This window comes from Ranitomeya imitator, chromosome 4 (genome assembly GCF_032444005.1).
Source record: "Ranitomeya imitator isolate aRanImi1 chromosome 4, aRanImi1.pri, whole genome shotgun sequence".
NCBI lineage: Eukaryota > Metazoa > Chordata > Amphibia > Anura > Dendrobatidae > Ranitomeya > Ranitomeya imitator.
The window spans coordinates 205,684,355-205,701,639 of NC_091285.1; the positions used below are offsets into that span (position 1 = coordinate 205,684,355).

Consider the following 17,285-nt stretch of genomic DNA (forward strand, 5'->3'; position numbering starts at 1 on the left):
AATACCAGTACAAAGCCCTCCCTTTTGGCATTTCCATAGCGCCCCGTATATTCACCAAATTGGTAGCGGAAATGATGGCCCACATAAGGGAAAAAGACATTCTTATAATACCATATCTCGACGACTTCCTAATTGTCAGCAACTCAGCCCAACACTGTCGCCAACAATGCAACAGAGTAATAGAGACTCTAACGGAATTAGGTTGGCTTATAAATCTCCAAAAATCAAAACTGGAACCGACCAGGGTTCAAGAGTTTTTGGGCCTGAATTTGGACTCGGTTTTACAGGAATGTCGTCTTCCAGACCAGAAGAAACAAAAAATATTAACTATTGTGTCCAGAGCTCGCTCAAATCCTCATATGACCCTGAGGGGGGCAATGTCATTACTGGGGTCCCTTTCTGCTTGTCTCCCAGCAATACAGTGGGCGCAAATCCACGCGAGAGACCTCCAGTGGGATATCCTGAGGAGTCAGGTTACACTAAGGGGACACCTAGAGGGTCGCATGACTCTAAGTTCAAACACTATTCGTTCCCTAGCCTGGTGGTTAGATTCCAACAACCTAGCAAAGGGGGTTCCGTGGGTGATAGATATACATCGAATAGTTACTACGGATGCCAGTCCCACAGGGTGGGGAGCTCACCTGGACAACGGTTTTACTCAGGGGGTCTGGACAGACCGAGAATACGAGGTATCCTCGAATCAAAAAGAACTTTCTGCAGTGAGCCATGCTCTGTCATTTTTTCTTCCCAGCCTGCGGGGGCATCATGTCCGGGTTTTTTCGGACAATCAGGTGGTGGTAGCTTATCTGAACCAGCCGAAAATCACTTCCTATCCCTCTCAGCGCTACATATAAAGGGGATAGAGAACCAAAAAGCAGACTTCTTAAGCCGTACACAACTAAAACAGGGGGAGTGGGCTCTCAACCAAAGCATCTTCAATCAGATTACCAAAATCTGGGGGGTTCCGGTAATAGACCTCTTTGCCAGCATAGAAAACAGGAAAGTAAAGGAATTTTGCTCTCTAAACCCCAGGGGGAACCCTCGAGCACTAGATGCGTTCACGATTCCCTGGACTCAGGGTCTTGCATATGCCTTTTCCCCTCATATACTTATCCCGGCATTCCTACGGAAGATCAGACAGGATGGGGCGAGGATCATTCTAATAGCCCCCTTCTGGCCCAAAAGGGCCTGGTTTTCCTGGCTGAGAATCCTATCGGTTACAGACCCTTGGGTTCTCCCGGACCTTCCGGATCTCTTATACCAGGGACCGGTGCTTCACCCTCAGTCAGCAAATCTACACTTGACAGCGTGGAACTTGAGAGGTCACTGCTAAGGTCAAAGGGGTTCTCAGATAATTTAGTGTCTACACTACTAAAAAGTAGAAAAACTGTAACAACTAAAATCTATGGTAAAACCTGGAAAAAGTTTCTGTCCACCTCAGGGGTAAAACTACAAGATGGGGTCCCTGTGGCGAAAATATTAGAGTTTCTACAGAAAGGCTTAGATATGGGCCTTTCGGTGAGCACCTTAAAAGTACAGATAGCGGCTTTAGGGGCGTTATACAATAATAATATTGCCACTAACCCATGGGTATCAAGATTCATTAAAGTCGCTGTACTTTCCAGGCCCATAAAAATCAAAAGTCCTCCATCCTGGGACTTAAATTTAGTGTTATCAGCTATGACTGAACCCCCGTTTGAACCCATAGATTCAATACCACTTAAAATCTTATCTTTTAAAACAGCCCTTCTTACAGCTCTAACTTCTGCCCGTAGAATTAGTGACCTCCAGGCTCTATCCGCGAATCCTCCCTTCACGCAAATCATGGAGGATAGGGTAATATTGAGAACAGACCCTGCTTATCTACCCAAAGTTGCTTCCAATTTCCATAGGTCCCAGGAAATAATCCTTCCTTCCTTCTGTCCAAGCCCGAAAAATCAAAAAGAGGAAAAATTCCACACATTAGATGTGAGAAGATGTTTAATACACTACCTAGAATCCTCCCGACAGTGTAGGAAGGAAGGAAGGGTATCTTTTTGTCTGTTTTCAGGGGCCTAGAAAAGGACTCAAAGCCTCCAAAAGCACTATAGCTCGATGGGTAACTGATGCGATAGCCTTAGCATACTTGTCCACGGGAAACGCAGTGCCTGAGGGGCTCAAGGCGCATTCTACAAGAGCTATGGCGACCTCCTGGGCCGAAAGGTCGGAGGTACCGATAGATAAAATCTGTAAGGCGGCCACCTGGTCAACACCTTCAACCTTCTTTAGGCACTACCGCTTAGACCTAGCCTCTTCATCTGACCTAACCTTCGGAAGAAGGGTCTTGCAGGCTGTGGTCCCTCCCTAAAGAAATTATCTCTGCAATTCTCTCTGGTAGTGCTGTCATGGGCGACTGAGAATAGTGTAGTTACTTACCGATAACGGTATTTCTCAGAGCCCATGACAGCACCTGCTTATTCTCCCCCTATCACGCGTGTGGTGAGCACTTTATTATACAAAGTGTGGGTTTGATTTAGACACGGTGTAATCTTCATAAGTATTTTGCTAAAAATGTATATTTCTTGTTGTCACTAACCTGGAGGACCTCTGATGCTCTGTAAACTAAACTGACGCAGGAGAGAGGTACCGCCCTTTTTATCCTGTAGGTTTCCTGTCCCTGAAGGGCGGATTCCCTCTCTCTGGTAGTGCTGTCATGGGCTCTGAGAAATACCGTTATCGGTAAGTAACTACTCTATTTTTGCATATGGGGAAAAGGGGGTGATTTGATTTTTTTTTTTTTATATTTTAATAACATTTTTTTAAAACTTTTCACTTGATTCAATAGTCTCCTTAGGAGACTTTAAGCTGTGATCTTCTGATCGCCTGTGCTACACATAGCAGGGCTTTGGCTACTGCAGACCCCCAGTTGTCATGCCAACCCATCGGCACCCTCCAATCATGTGACAGGCGCTGATGGGCGGGGCTAGTGACGCGTTTCCAGCGTGCGCATGTTAAATGCTGCTGTCACAAATTGACAGTGACATTTATCAAGTTAACACCCGTGGATGGATCAGCTATCACGTGATGGGAAAGATGCAGGCCCAATGCTACAGCCCATGTCAAAGAGGGAGAGGCGATCGATGACGTATCTATACATCATAGGTTGGAAAGGGGTTAAAGGGAATCTGTTACCAGGTCTTTACGATATAATATGAGAGCAGCATAATGTATAGAGAGAGACCCTGGATTTAGAGATGTATCACTTACGGGGCTGCTTGCTGTATGTTTGATAAAATCACTGTTTTATTAGCAGGAGATTATCGCTAGAGGACTAGTAAACCTGCTGCCATGTAGTCCTCCATATTCATGAGCTCTGTATAGCCCCGCCCCCAGCACTGATTGGCAGCTCTCTGTGTACACTATGGTAAGGCAGACAACTACCAATCGGTAGTATCAGAGAACTGGTAGATCTGCAGCAGATAAAATAGGGATTTTATCAAAACTGCAGCAACCAGCAAAGTAAATAACACATAACTGGAATCAGGGTCTTTGCCCCTACATCATGTTGCTCTCAAATGCGGTAGCAAAAGCCTGGTGACAGAATCCCGTTAAATGCTGCCACCTCTAAAAACATATGAACATGTTGTTATTGTTACATACCGTAACCTACCAGGACTGCTAAACCAAGCCTCTGTTTTTTTTTAATTTTTATTAGATCTTTAAAAGTGCCACAGGGGAAAATCTGCTTAATATAACCGCTCATGATGAAGAAGTTTTGTGCTGTGCCTTCTCTTCTGATGACCGATATGTAGCAACCTGTTCAGCCGATAAGAAAGTGAAGGTAAGATCATTGTCATGTCATCTGTCACATTAACAAAGTCCATACTTTCAATACATGGTTTAAATACTAGTTCACTGCACTGCAGAATCAGAACATAAGGCAGACAGGTCCTATTGGTAAATAATGGGGGTAATACAGGTGGAAAATACAGATGAACATCCACACACACCCCTACCATCCACAAGGCTTATATTCGGTTTCTATGTGTCGCAGAATAGGTTTGTTGTACTGACTCGTGGCAATTTTATACTGCTCGTCTATATTTTATTAATACTCTACTAGGACTACACAACTGCTTTACAAAGCGGAGACCGTACAATACTACCTGTACATACCTCTGACAGTGATAACCTTCTTATATGAAGATCACCCAGATGTCTCATTGATGGGTAATGCTCTCTGCACAAAACATATTTATTTATTTTACTCACTTGTATAGCGCCAATAATTCCACAGGACTTTACTGACTTCATGATCACTGTCCCCATTTGGGGCTAACACAGCTAATTTCCCTATCAGTTTGCCTTTTTTATGCAACAGTGCTAACCACTGTGCCACCATGATGGTTAGATGATATTGACTAATATCCAAGCTTGCTAATATATGTGTTAGGCAAATTCATTTAAGAAAACATGCTGCAATTGTTAATACAGTGCTAAATTTACATAGGTACTCGAATAAACAAAGTGATTACTCGATTTGTGCTGGTTCATCCCTTTTCTCACTGCCCCTAGCTGTTTAACCCTCTAAATGCTGCAATCAATAGCAATCTCAGCATTTAGAAGGCTAGGAGAGGAGGGAGCTCCCTCTTCCACCCGATCGGCATCTCCATGACGTAATTGCAGGCTGCTGATGGTTGTCGTAGCAACCTGAGGTCAATTACCTCCGAGTCTGTCAGCTATGGTGGCCTGCTAGACCATGCCGGTAGCATGGTCTAAAAGGCATTCTGTCAGCGCAGTACTGAAAGTGTAATGCATTGCAATGCATGTGTATCCTGTAGTGCAATTCATTAAACCAGTGACCAAAGTGATAAGTTAAAGTCCCATAAAGGGTGGAAGTAAAAAAAAAAGAAACCCTGTAAAAAAAAAAAAACGTGTCCACAAATGATACCAATAAAAACTCCAACTCATCCTGCAAAAAACAAGCCCTCACGTGACTGTCAGCAGAAAAATAAAAAAAACTAAGCGCCTTTAAAATATGGCGATGCAAAAAACCTTATTTTGTGAAAGTGTTTTTAGTGTGACAGCAGACAAACATTAAAAAACTCTATAAATCTGGTATCGCTGTAATCGCACTCATAAACTCATCTAATCACTTAAAGCCGAACGGTGAATGGTGTAAAAAAGTAAATAATTAAATTCTTCACCTCCTGTTGACCATTTAATTCTGCCTCCCAAAGATCGCAGTAAGGCCCGGCTAACATTTATCCTGCGCTCAAGGCTGAGCACTTAAATGTGGTTTTACATGTAAATCTCTGAAAAACATGAGGCAGATGGAGTCCTATTGAACTTTCGTCTGGCCTTTGATCCGGAGGTGTCAGTCTTTTTACGCGCCTTTTTAGGTGTGCACAAAACTACGGTCATCCACAGTTTTGTGCACCAATGATGAATTCCACTGAATCGAGGCCAGACAGAGTCGAGAAGCCACTTTTCTTCCTCACATCAAAAATGTTCTGTACTCCAAAATGCTGCCAATAAGAAATTCAACAAACTCTGCGCTCCCAAATCCAAATGTCTCCCACCCTTCTGAGCCCCACTGTGTGTCTAAACCACATATAGCGTCCACATGTTTGGCATTTCTGTAGGGTTGTATGTCTCCAGAAGCTCGAGCTGGGCATAATGTACATGCACTACAACCTACTGGGCACTACAACCTACAGGGTACTACAACATACTGGGCACTATTGGGCGATTTTTCTCTCTGCAACATCCATTGCTGCTTCTCTGGACAATACCCATGGAGTCAATATCGTCACTACACCTGTACGTAAATTTCCAGACTGGTGTAATTTCCAAAATGGGGTCACTTGATGTGGAATTCTGCTCTTCTGGCACTAAATGCTCTGTATATGGAGTCCACAACTATTCTATTTAGTGGTATTACCATTTAACTCAAATAGGTTATTATTGCTCAGGCACACAGTAGTGTGTGAGCCGAAGTCTGACTCCGCCCCTTCTGTGATAAGCAGCTCATTGTCTATAGCTATGTGGTGTGGGCGGGGTTAGCTTTCTCAGCTCTGCTTCATTCTAAATCTAAAAAGTCGGAACGGCTGCACCTAGTAAACGAAGTGATACATTGTTGGATTCAGGGTCTATTTTCGTACATCATGCTGCTCTCAGAGGAAGTAGCAAAAACCTGTTGACCGATTCCCTTTAAAGGCATAAAAAGTCAAAGTTTGAAAATTGCAAATTTTTCCAAATTTTCATTAAGTTTCCAATTTGTTCCATAAATACAAGTAAATCATATGTACCTAAATTTACCACTAAGATGAAGGACAATGTGTCTTGAAAAACATCTTTGAATCACTGGGATTCATTGAAGCGTTCCAGAGTTATTACGTCATAAAGTGATAGTGGTCAGAATTGTAAAAATTGGCCTGGTCAGGAAAGTGAAAATAGGTTTTAGGTAAGGGGTTAAAGTACAGGCCAATGTAAACTTTGTGGGATGAAAGATTGCTAATACAATACCTAGTGGTATGGCTTTTGAGGTTAAGCTAGGTTTCATTCCAAAAGTTTTCATTTACAAAATAAATATTTATCTGCAAATTGTTTTTATTACTGCAAATGTTTTTTTTTTTAAGAAGCTGCCATTCATAAGAATTTATCTTTAGTCATCACCAAAGCAGTACAATACAACATGTCCCGAGGACTGTATTTTAGCACTGTTGATGTGATCTACAATTCCAATCATGCTCCGGCCTGAGTATGTTTGCAGGTCTTAGGAACTGATTAACCCCTTAATCCCATATGACGTACTATCCCGTCCAGGTGACCTGGGACTTAATTCCCATGGACGGGATAGTACGTCATATGCGATCGGCCGCGCTCACGGGGGGAGCGCGGCCGATCGCGGCCGGGTGTCAGCTGCCTATCGCAGCTGACATCCGGCACTATGTGCCAGGAGCGGTCACGGACCGCTCCCGGCACATTAACCCCCGGCACACCGTCAGATCGGTGATCTGTGATGTCCCCCCCTGGGACAAAGTGAAAAAGTAAAAAAAAAAAATTTCCACACTTGTAAAAAAAAAAATAAAAAAAAAATTCCTAAATAAAGCAGAAAAAAAAAAATATTATTCCCATAAATACATTTCTTTACATAAAAAAAAAACAAAAAAACAATAAAAGTACACATATTTAGTATCGCCGCGTCCGTAACGACCCGACCTATAAAACTGGCCCACTAGTTAACCCCTTCAGTGAACACCGTAAGAAAAAAAAAAAAAAAAACGAGCCAAAAAACAACGCTTTATTATCATAACGCTGAACAAAGAGTGGAATAACACGCGATCAAAAAGACGGATATAAATAAGCATGTTACCTCTGAAAACGTCATCTTGTCCCGCAAAAAACGAGCCGCCATATAGCATCATAACCAAAAAAATAAAAAAGTTATAGTCCTCTGAATAAAGCGATGCCAAAATAATTATTTTTTCTATAAAATAGCTTTTATCGTATAAAAGCGCCAAAACATAAAAAAAATGATATAAATGAGGTGTCGCTGTAATCGTACTGACCCGAAGAATAAAACTGCTTCATCAATTTTACCAAACGCGGAACGGTATAAACGCCTCCCCCAAAAGAAATTCATGAATAGCTGGTTTTTGGTCATTCTGCCTCACAAAAAAATCGGAATAAAAAGCGATCAAAAACTGTCACGTGTCCGAAAATGTAACCGATAAAAACGTCAACTCGTCCCGCAAAAAACAAGACCTCACATGACTCTGTGGACCAAAATATGGAAAAATTATAGGTCTCAAAATGTGGAGACGCAAAAACTTTTTTGCTATAAAAAGCGTCTTTTAGTGTGTGACGGCTGCCAATCATAAAAATCCGCTAAAAAACTCGCTATAAAAGTAAATCAAACCCCCCTTCATCACCCCCTTAGTTAGGCTAGGTTCACATTGCGTTAATGGGTTAACGCTAACGGACAGCGTTGCACGGCGAAAATGTCACAATTAACGCCGTGCAACGGGTCCGTTAGCACAACCATTGACAGCAATGTGATTTTCAGGTGTAGCGCATCGCTAGAGCGTGCCATTTTCGGCTCGCGCTAGCAAGGTGCCATTCTTTTGTGGCGCGCCTCAGACGCTGCTTGCAGCGTCCGCGGCGCGCCCGAGGTCCGATCCCCGATCTTCCAGAGCGGGGACGTTAACGCGACCACTAAACACGACACCTAAAAAGACATTGTGTTAGCGCAATCCGCTAGTGCTAAACGGATTTCCCTAACGCAATGTGAACCTAGCCTTAGGGAAAAATAATAAAATTAAAAAAAATGTATTTATTTCCATTTTCCGGTTAGGGTTAGGGTTAGGGTTAGGGTTAGGGCTAGGGTTGGGGCTAGGGTTAGGGTTTGGATTACATTTACGGTTGGGATTAGGGTTGGGATTAGAATTAGGGGTGTGTCTGGGTTAGGTGTGTGGTTAGGGTTACAGTTGGGATTAGGGTTAGTGGTGCGTTTGGATTAGGGTTTCATTTATAATTGGGGGGTTTCCACTGTTTAGACACATCAGGGGCTCTCCAAACGCGACATGGCGTCCGATCTCAATTCCAGCCAATTCTGCATTGAAAAAGTAAAACAGTGCTCCTTCACTTCCGAGCTCTCCCGTGCGCCCAAACAGGGGTTTACCCCAACATATGGGGTATCAGCGTACTCGAGACAAATTGGACAACAACTTTTTGGGTCCAAGTTCTCTTGTTATCCTTGGGAAAATAAAAATTTGGGGGGCTAAAAATCATTTTTGTGGGAAAAAAAAGGATTTTTATTTTCACGGCTCTGCGTTGTAAACTGTAGTGAAACACTTGGGGGTTCAAAGTTTTCACAACACATCTAGATAAGTTCCATGGGAGGTCTAGTTTCCAATATGGGGTCACTTGTGGGTGGTTTCTACTGTTTGGGTACATCAGGGGCTCTGCAAATGCAACGTGACGCCTGCAGACCAATCCATCTAAGTCTGCATTCCAAATGGCGCTCCTTCCCTTCCGAGCTCTGCCATGAGCCCAAACAGTGGTTCCCCCCCACATATGGGGTATCAGCGTACTCAGGACAAATTGAACAACAACTTTTGGGGTCCAATTTATTCTGTTACCCTTGTAAAAATACAAAGCTGGGGGCTAAAAAATCATTTTTGTGAAAAAAAAAAAGAATTTTTATTTTCACGGGTCTGCGTTATAAACTGTAGTGAAACACTTAGGGGTTCAAAGTTCTCACAACACATCTAGATAAGTTCCATGGGAGGTCTAGTTTCTAATATGGGGTCACTTGTGGGGGGTTTGTACTGTTTGGGTACATCAGGGGCTCTGCAAATGCAACGTGACTCCTGCAGACCAATCCATCTAAGTCTGCATTCCAAATGGCGCTCCTTCCCTTCCGAGCTCTGCCATGCGCCCAAACAGTGGTTCCCCCCCACATATGGGGTATCAGCGTACTCAGGACAAATTGGACTACAACTTTTGGGGTCCAATTTATTATGTTACCCTTGTGAAAATACAAAACTGGGGGCTAAAAAATTTTTGCGAAAAAAAAATAAATTTATTTTAACGGCTCTGCGTTATAAACTGTAGTGAAACACTTGGGGGTTCAAAGCTCTCAAAACACATCTAGATAAGTTCCTTAGAGGGTCTAGTTTCCAAAATGGTGTCACTTGTGGGGGTTTTTAATGTTTAGGCACATCAGGGGCTCTCCAAACCAACATGGCGTCCCATCTTAATTCCAGTCAATTTTGCATTGAAAAGTCAAATGGCGCTCCTTCCCTTCCGAGCTCTGCTATGCACCCAAAAAGTGGTTTACCCCCACATATGGGGTATCGTCGCACTCAGGACAAATTGCACAACAACTTTTGTGGTCTAATTTCTTCTCTTACCCTTGGGAAAATAAAAAATTGGGGGCGAAAAGATCATTTTTGTGAAAAAATAAGATTTTTTATTTTTACGGCTCTGCATTATAAACTTCTGTGAAGCACTTGTTGGGTCAAAGTGCTCACCACACATCTAGATAAGTTCCTTAAGGGGTCTACTTTTCAAAATGGTGTCACTTGTGAGGGGTTCCAATGTTTAGGCACATCAGGGGCTCTCCAAACGCAACATGGCGTCCCATCTCAATTCCAGTCAATTTTGCATTGAAAAGTCAAATGGCGCTCCTTTCCTTCAGAGCTCTGCCATGCGCCCAAACAGTGGTTTACCCCCACATATGGGGTATCGTCGCACTCAGGACAAATTGCACAACAACTTTTGTGGTCTAATTTCTTCTCTTACCCTTGGGAAAATAAAAAATTGGTGGCGAAAAGATTATTTTTGTGAAAAAATATGATTTTTTATTTTTACGGCTCTGCATTATAAACTTCTGTGAAGCACTTGTTGGGTCAAAGTGCTCACCACACCTCTAGATAAGTTCCTTAAGGGGTCTACTTTCCAAAATGGTGTCACTTGTGGGGATTTCAATGTTTAGGCACATCAGGGGCTCTCCAAACGCAACATGGCATCCCATCTCAATTCCAGTCAATTTTGCATTGAAAAGTAAAATGGCGCTCCTTCCCTTCCGAGCTCTGCCATACGCCCAAACAATGGTTTACACCCATATACGGGGTATCAGCGTACTCAGGACAAATTGGCCAACAATTTTTGAGGTTCAATTTCTTCTCTTACTCTTGGGAAAATAAAAAATTGGGGGCGAAAAGATCATTTTTGTGAAAAAATATGATTTTTTATTTTTACGGCTCTGCATTATAAACTTCTGTGAAGCAATTGGTGGGTCAAAGTGGTCACCACACATCTAGATAAGTTCCTTAGGGTGTCTACTTTCCAAAATGGTGTCACTTGTGGGGGGTTTCAATGTTTAGGCACATCAGTGGCTCTCCAAACGCAACATGGTGTCCCATCTCAATTCCTGTCAATTTTGCATTTAAAAGTCAAATGGCGCTCCTTCCCTTCCGAGCTCTGCCATGCGCCCAAACAGTGGTTTACCCCCACATATGGGGTATCAGCGTACTCAGTACAGATTGTACAACAATGTTTGGCATCCATTTTATCCTGTTACCCTTGGTAAAATAAAACAAATTGGAGCTGAAATAAATTTTGTGTGAAAAAAAGTTAAATATTCATTTTTATTTAAACATTCCAAAAATTCCTGTGAAACCCCTGAAGGGTTAATAAACTTCTTGAATGTGGTTTTGAGCACCTTGAGGGGTGCAGTTTTTAGAATGGTGTCACACTTGGGTATTTTCTATCATATAGACCCCTCAAAATGACATCAAATGAGATGTGGTCCCTAAAAAAAAATGGTGTTGTAAAAATGAGAAATTGCTGGTCAACTTTGAACCCTTATAACTCCCTAACAAAAAAAAATTTTGGTTCCAAAATTGTGCTGATGTAAAGGAGACATGTGGGAAATGTTACTTATTAAGTATTTTGCGTGACATATCTCTGTGATTTAAGGGCATAAAAATTTAAAGTTGGAAAATTGCGAAATTTTCAAAATTTTCGCCAAATTTCCGTTTTTTTCACAAATAAACGCAAGTTATATCGAATAAATGTTACTACTAAAATGAAGTACAATATGTCACGAGAAAACAATGTCAGAATCGCCAAGATCCGTTGAAGCGTTCCAGAGTTATAACCTCATAAAGGGACAGTGGTCAGAATTGTAAAAATTGGCCCGGTCATTAACGTGCAAACCACCCTCGGGGCTTAAGGGGTTAAAGAATGATTGCAAGTCTACCAAGCTCCCAGCATCATCAGGACCCAGCACTTTCACTGTCCACTGATGACATACATTTGGAGATGAGGATTTTTTTTGCTGGTCTTAAATATTAATAATATTATAATATTAAATATTAATCCAGCAAGGAGGATACTGTACACCAGGGATCGCAAACTCGGATGGGCATATGGGCCCCATATAGGAAAAATTTGAAATTGATTTTGCAGAATGAGAGTACTTTTTCAGTGGTACAATTTTTTTTTTCTTCAAGACTTTTTAATAATATTTTAAAAAACATTTTTGATAATTTTATTTTTTTTAAATGGTATTTTTCATGTGGCTTATGATACAGTTATAGCTTAGGTCATTACAGATCTTGCGATAATAATCATTTGTTTTTTGTTTACTTTTGTAAAATTGTATTTTTAATGACATTATTTTTCTATTTTTCATACTTTTTATTTTTCTTTTTTTTTCTTTTTAAGTTTTATATTTTTTACTCTTTTATATCCACCAATTGGCCCCAAATTGTAATATTGTCTAACAATTAGCCCCATATAGTAATTCTGGTCCCCATGTTGTTGTAATGTCCCCCATCCTGGTCCCCATGTTGTAGTAATGTCCCTCATCCTGGTCTCCATCTTGTAATAATGTCCCCCATCCTGGTCCCCATCTTGTAATAATGTCCCCCATCCTGGTCCCCATCTTGTAGTAATGTCCCCCATCCTGGTCCCCATCTTCTAGTAATGTCCCCCCTCCTATTCCCCATCTTGTAATAATGTCCCCCATCCTGGTCCCAATCTTGTAGTAATGTCCCCCATCCTGGTCACCATCTTGTAGTAATGTCCCCATCCTGGTCCCCATGTTGTTGTAATGTCCCCCATCCTGGTTCCCATCTTGTAGTAATGTCCCCATCCTGGTCCCCATGTTGTTGTAATGTCCCCCATCCTGGTCCCAATCTTGTAGTAATGTCCCCCATCCTGGTCACCATCTTGTAGTAATGTCCCCATCCTGGTCCCCATGTTGTTGTAATGTCCCCCATCCTGGTCCCCATTCTGTAGTAATGTCCCCCATCCTGGTCCCCATTTTGTAGTAATGTCCCCCATCCTGGTCCCCATCTTGTAGTAATGTCCCCCATCCTGGTCCCCATCTTGTAGTAATGCCCCCCATCCAGGTCCCCATATTGTTGTAATGTCCCCCATTCTGGTCCCCATCCTGTAGTAATGTCCCCCATCCTGGTCCCCATCTTGTAATAATGTCCCCCATCCTGGTCCCCATCTTGTAGTAATGTCCCCCATCCTGGTCCCCATCTTGTAGTAATGTCCCCCATCCTGGTCTCCATGTTGTTGTAATGTCCCCCATCCTGGTCCCCACCTTGTAGTAATGTCCCCCATCCTGGTCCCCATCTTGTAGTAATGTCCCCCTTCCAGGTCCCCATGTTGTTGTAATGTCCCCCATCCTGTATGCGTTGCATTTTAAGACTCTTAGCTGCCATTTTTCAAAACTGCGGCAGGGCATGCACTCCTTTTTGTTTTGGTGCAGAGTAAGTCAGAATTCTGGCTCATTTTGCTTAACATGTCTTTACATTCATTACTATCTCTAAGTAAACATTACTGTTAAAGGGCTTGTCTAACAGCTAAAGTGCCCTTCATAGATGCCTATTTCAAACCCCTAGCGACTTTTGTCATTTTGCTTTATTTTAAAATACCTCACTCTTCAGCTAATTCCTATCTGTGCTTTTTAATACTTTTCTTTCTGTGATGTTTCGTTTGATAGGAGTCTCAAATGAAATGTCATCATGAGGATGGTCATGCAGGGCAGGATGTCGTCAAGGGGCAGCGCTGCAGTCACTTACCACTGTTTCTGTCATCGACACCCTCTGATGATACCCAGAATCAATAGCGCTGATAGAAGGTATGGGAATGGTGAGTATATATCTGGCACACTTATCTGTCACCGCTGGCCCGCAGCTTGTTTCTTTAAAATAGGATGTCATCGGGAATGTGAGTGACAGCAGTGCTGCCCCCTGATGATGATTAATTTCAGAGTGGTGATAGAAGCTATGGGTTGGCCCTGGTGTCATTCTCACAGCCTCTGTCAACGCCCTGAAATAAATTGTCATCAGGGTTTGGCACTGCTGTCACTTACCTTGCTTCTATCACAGCCCCCTGGTGACGTCCTGATTTAGAGAAACATGCTGCGGTCCTACGGTGATAGAAGTGTGCCAGCGCTGCAGTCACCTCTCCCATAACTTTTATCAATGCTAGTTACCGTATTTTGGATGTCGTCAGAGGATGGCAATGAAAGAAACTGGTGAGTGACTGCAGCACTGCCCCTTGATGACTTCCTTTTTCAAGGGGGAGAAGGGAGGGAGGTTAGTAGACACTGGGGAGATGTGACATCAGGGCCATCTTTCTGATGATGCATCCCCTGAAACGAAACATCATAAAAAGGCACGTATAGTGAGAAGAGAAGGGTATTTAAAAAAAAAATCAAATTACAAAAGTGGTTGGGGGTTAAAAATAGATAGTTATAAAGGGAATTTTTAGTATTTGACACCCCCATATTGCTGAACAGTGAAACGTACTGGATCTGGCAATCCATCGCATAGATCATTCTCTTTCAGCACTCTCCTCATCCACACACACTGCCAAAATCTGCTCTGGACTGTATAAATCCAGGACGTCTTCCGTGGTCATCAGCAATCCAATTTGTGAACGAATTTAATTCAAAACTTCCTTCTGATCTGTGTCTACTGTCAGCATGTATCCCCTCCTACATAAAACCCATGTTATAGCATGTTGTACTTCAAATAACTGTATGATATGTACTCCACTACTTTCAGAGCTTTCACTGTATACAGCTGACTCTTTATTCATTTGGTTTAGGTTTGGAACGCGGTAACGGGGACGCTGATTCGGGATTATGATGAACATACAGAGGCGGTCAGTTGCTGCCAGTTCACCAATGGAGGCTATCCTCTTCTTGCTACTTGTTCCCATGACTGCTTGCTCAAAGTATGTCAGCCTTTTCCCCCCCTTTATATTTAACGTTGTAATTATTATTACTGCAGTTTCTGTTCATCATTTTTATTTTTAGCCAGGCGGAAAGAATAGCACTGCCATTTTGGACAGGCACATTTTCGCTTGTTTTCTTCTTCAGTAATTGCTGTGCCAGCTCATTGGGGCAGAAAGTAATGGTGCTGTAATTACTATACACTTATGTTGTCTGTAAGGCAAAGCAGAAATAATTGCTATTAGTCCGCTTGATCCTGAAATTCCAAAGGATTTTTAACAGTAAATATCACTTGTAAAGTCGACTCTGGTATTCTGTGTACAGGTGCTTCAATGCCAACCAATAGAACACTAGCATTAAGGCCAAATTAAGTGAAATTAATTACAATAATATATGTTTTATTTCCTGGTTGGTAAAAGGGAAAATGCTATCAAATTATAAAGTTATAATTACTTCTTTCAATCTACATTTGCTGCAATTTGTATGTCTAAGAACATTTACTACTAAGGTAAAAGACGGAAAAGTCAACCTTCCGCAACCAATGAGAGCTACAGAATTGCCATACATTTGTGGTGCAGATTCTGCGGGAAGATCCCCTGCAAAACACAGTACTCTACATATGGATGGAACTGTAAAATCCCCACCCACCTATTATTTTTTTTTTTTTTAAAGCCCGCAACATCCTAACTTTGTCCTATAATGTCACTGTGAATTTCACCTTCTGCAACGCATAGTGTAAAATCCACAATAAGGCCTCATTCCGGTGTCTGTTTTTCATGTCTGTGTTCTTGATGGTAGAACAAAGATATATTGATGTTTTCTCACATAGAAAACGTACCCAATGTAGTCTATGCAGCTGTTCACATGTCACTGGTTTTTGTTTTTTTTATTGGAGTCATGGATCAAAATTACCTATACAATATTTGGCACATGAGAAAATCCTCAATGAAACACTGATGATAAAAATGACACCCTGACCAAACACTGACGAAAAACTGTTTGAGAAAATTACTGATATGTGAATGAAGCTGAAGTCTACTACTAAATCTGTAACCGATTCCACATTTAGCACATGTGAATTTCGTGGTCAATTTGCAGTCAGATCCATGTCAAAAAGATCCAAAACCTGGACTTTAAGATTAATACCCATTATATGTGAAGATAAACTATTATTATTATTATTATTTATTGTTATAGCGCCATTTATTCCATGGAGCTTTACATGTGAGGAGGGGTATACATAATAAAAAACGAGTACAATAATCTTAAACAATACAAGTCACAACTGGTACAGGAGGAGTGAGGACCCTGCCCGCGAAGGCTCACAATCTACAAGGGATGGGTGAGAATACAGTAGGTGAGGGTAGAGCTGGTCATGCATCGGTTTGGTCGATCGGTGGTTACTGCAGGTTGTAGGCTTGTCGGAAGAGGTGGGTCTTCAGGTTCTTTTTGAAGGTTTCGATGGTAGGCGAGAGTCTGATGTGTTGTGGTAGAGGGTTCCAGAGTAGGGGTGATACGCGAGAGAACTATGTGTTATTTAGAGCAGTTAACTGCCTGAAATCTAGAGAAACTATAAGACTGAGGGAAGATCATTGTAATTAGCTGAATATTGACTAATTGACAACACACAAGATCCACACTTAAATTAGTTTTGATAGATGATAGACCCACACCTCCATTAAATGGACGCCTGACAGCGGCTGGATGGGAACCATGTGACGGAGCTGAGCACCACCACTTTGTCACACTGTTTAGTGGCTGATCTTTCTACCATAGATGTTTTTCGCTCCCCTCCTTCCCTGAGCCATAACTTTTTTATTTTTCCGTCAATATGGTCATGTGAGGGCTTATTTTTTGCGGGACAAGTTGTACTTTTGAAAGACACCATTGGTTTTACCATGTCTTTTACTAGAAAACGGGAAAAAAATTCCAAGTGCGGTGAAATTGCAAAAAAAGTGCAATCCCACACTTGTTTTTTGTTTGGCTTTTTTGCTAGGTTCACTAAATGCTAAAACTATCCTTCCATTATGATTCTCTAGGTCATTACGAGTTCATAGACACCTAACATGACTAGGTTATTTTTTATCTAAGTGGTGAAAAAAAATTCCAAACTTTGCTTAAAAAAAAAAAAAAAAAAGTGCCATTTTCCGATACCCGTAGCGTCTCCATTTTTCGTGATCTGGGGTCGGGTGAGGGCTTATTTTTTGCGTGCCGAGCTGATGTTTTTAATGATACCATTTTTGCGCAGATACGTTCTTTTGCTCGCCCGTTATTGCATTTTAATGCAATGTCACGGCGACCAAAAAACGTAATTCTGGCGTTTCGGATTTTTTTCTCGCTACGCCGTTTAGCGATCAGGTTAATGCTTTTTTTTAGTTGATAGATCGGGCGATTCTGAACACGGCGATACCAAATACGTGTAGGTTTGTTTTTTTTTTTTTATTGTTTTATTTAGGATGTGGCGAAAGGGGGGTGATTTAAACTTTTATATTTTTTATATTTTTTTCATATTTTTAAAAACATTTTTTTTTTACTT

General features: G+C 41.7%; 1 protein-coding gene across 1 annotated transcript in view; it reads left to right on the top strand.

Moving 5' to 3' along the window:
- Positions 1 to 17,285, top strand: part of APAF1 (apoptotic peptidase activating factor 1) — a 205,098-nt gene that overhangs the window by 64,647 nt on the left and 123,166 nt on the right. The window contains exons 14-15 of the mRNA XM_069764312.1: positions 3,695 to 3,820; positions 14,623 to 14,751. Coding sequence (XP_069620413.1) covers positions 3,695 to 3,820; positions 14,623 to 14,751 — 255 coding nt within the window. The remainder of the gene's footprint in view (positions 1 to 3,694; positions 3,821 to 14,622; positions 14,752 to 17,285) is intronic.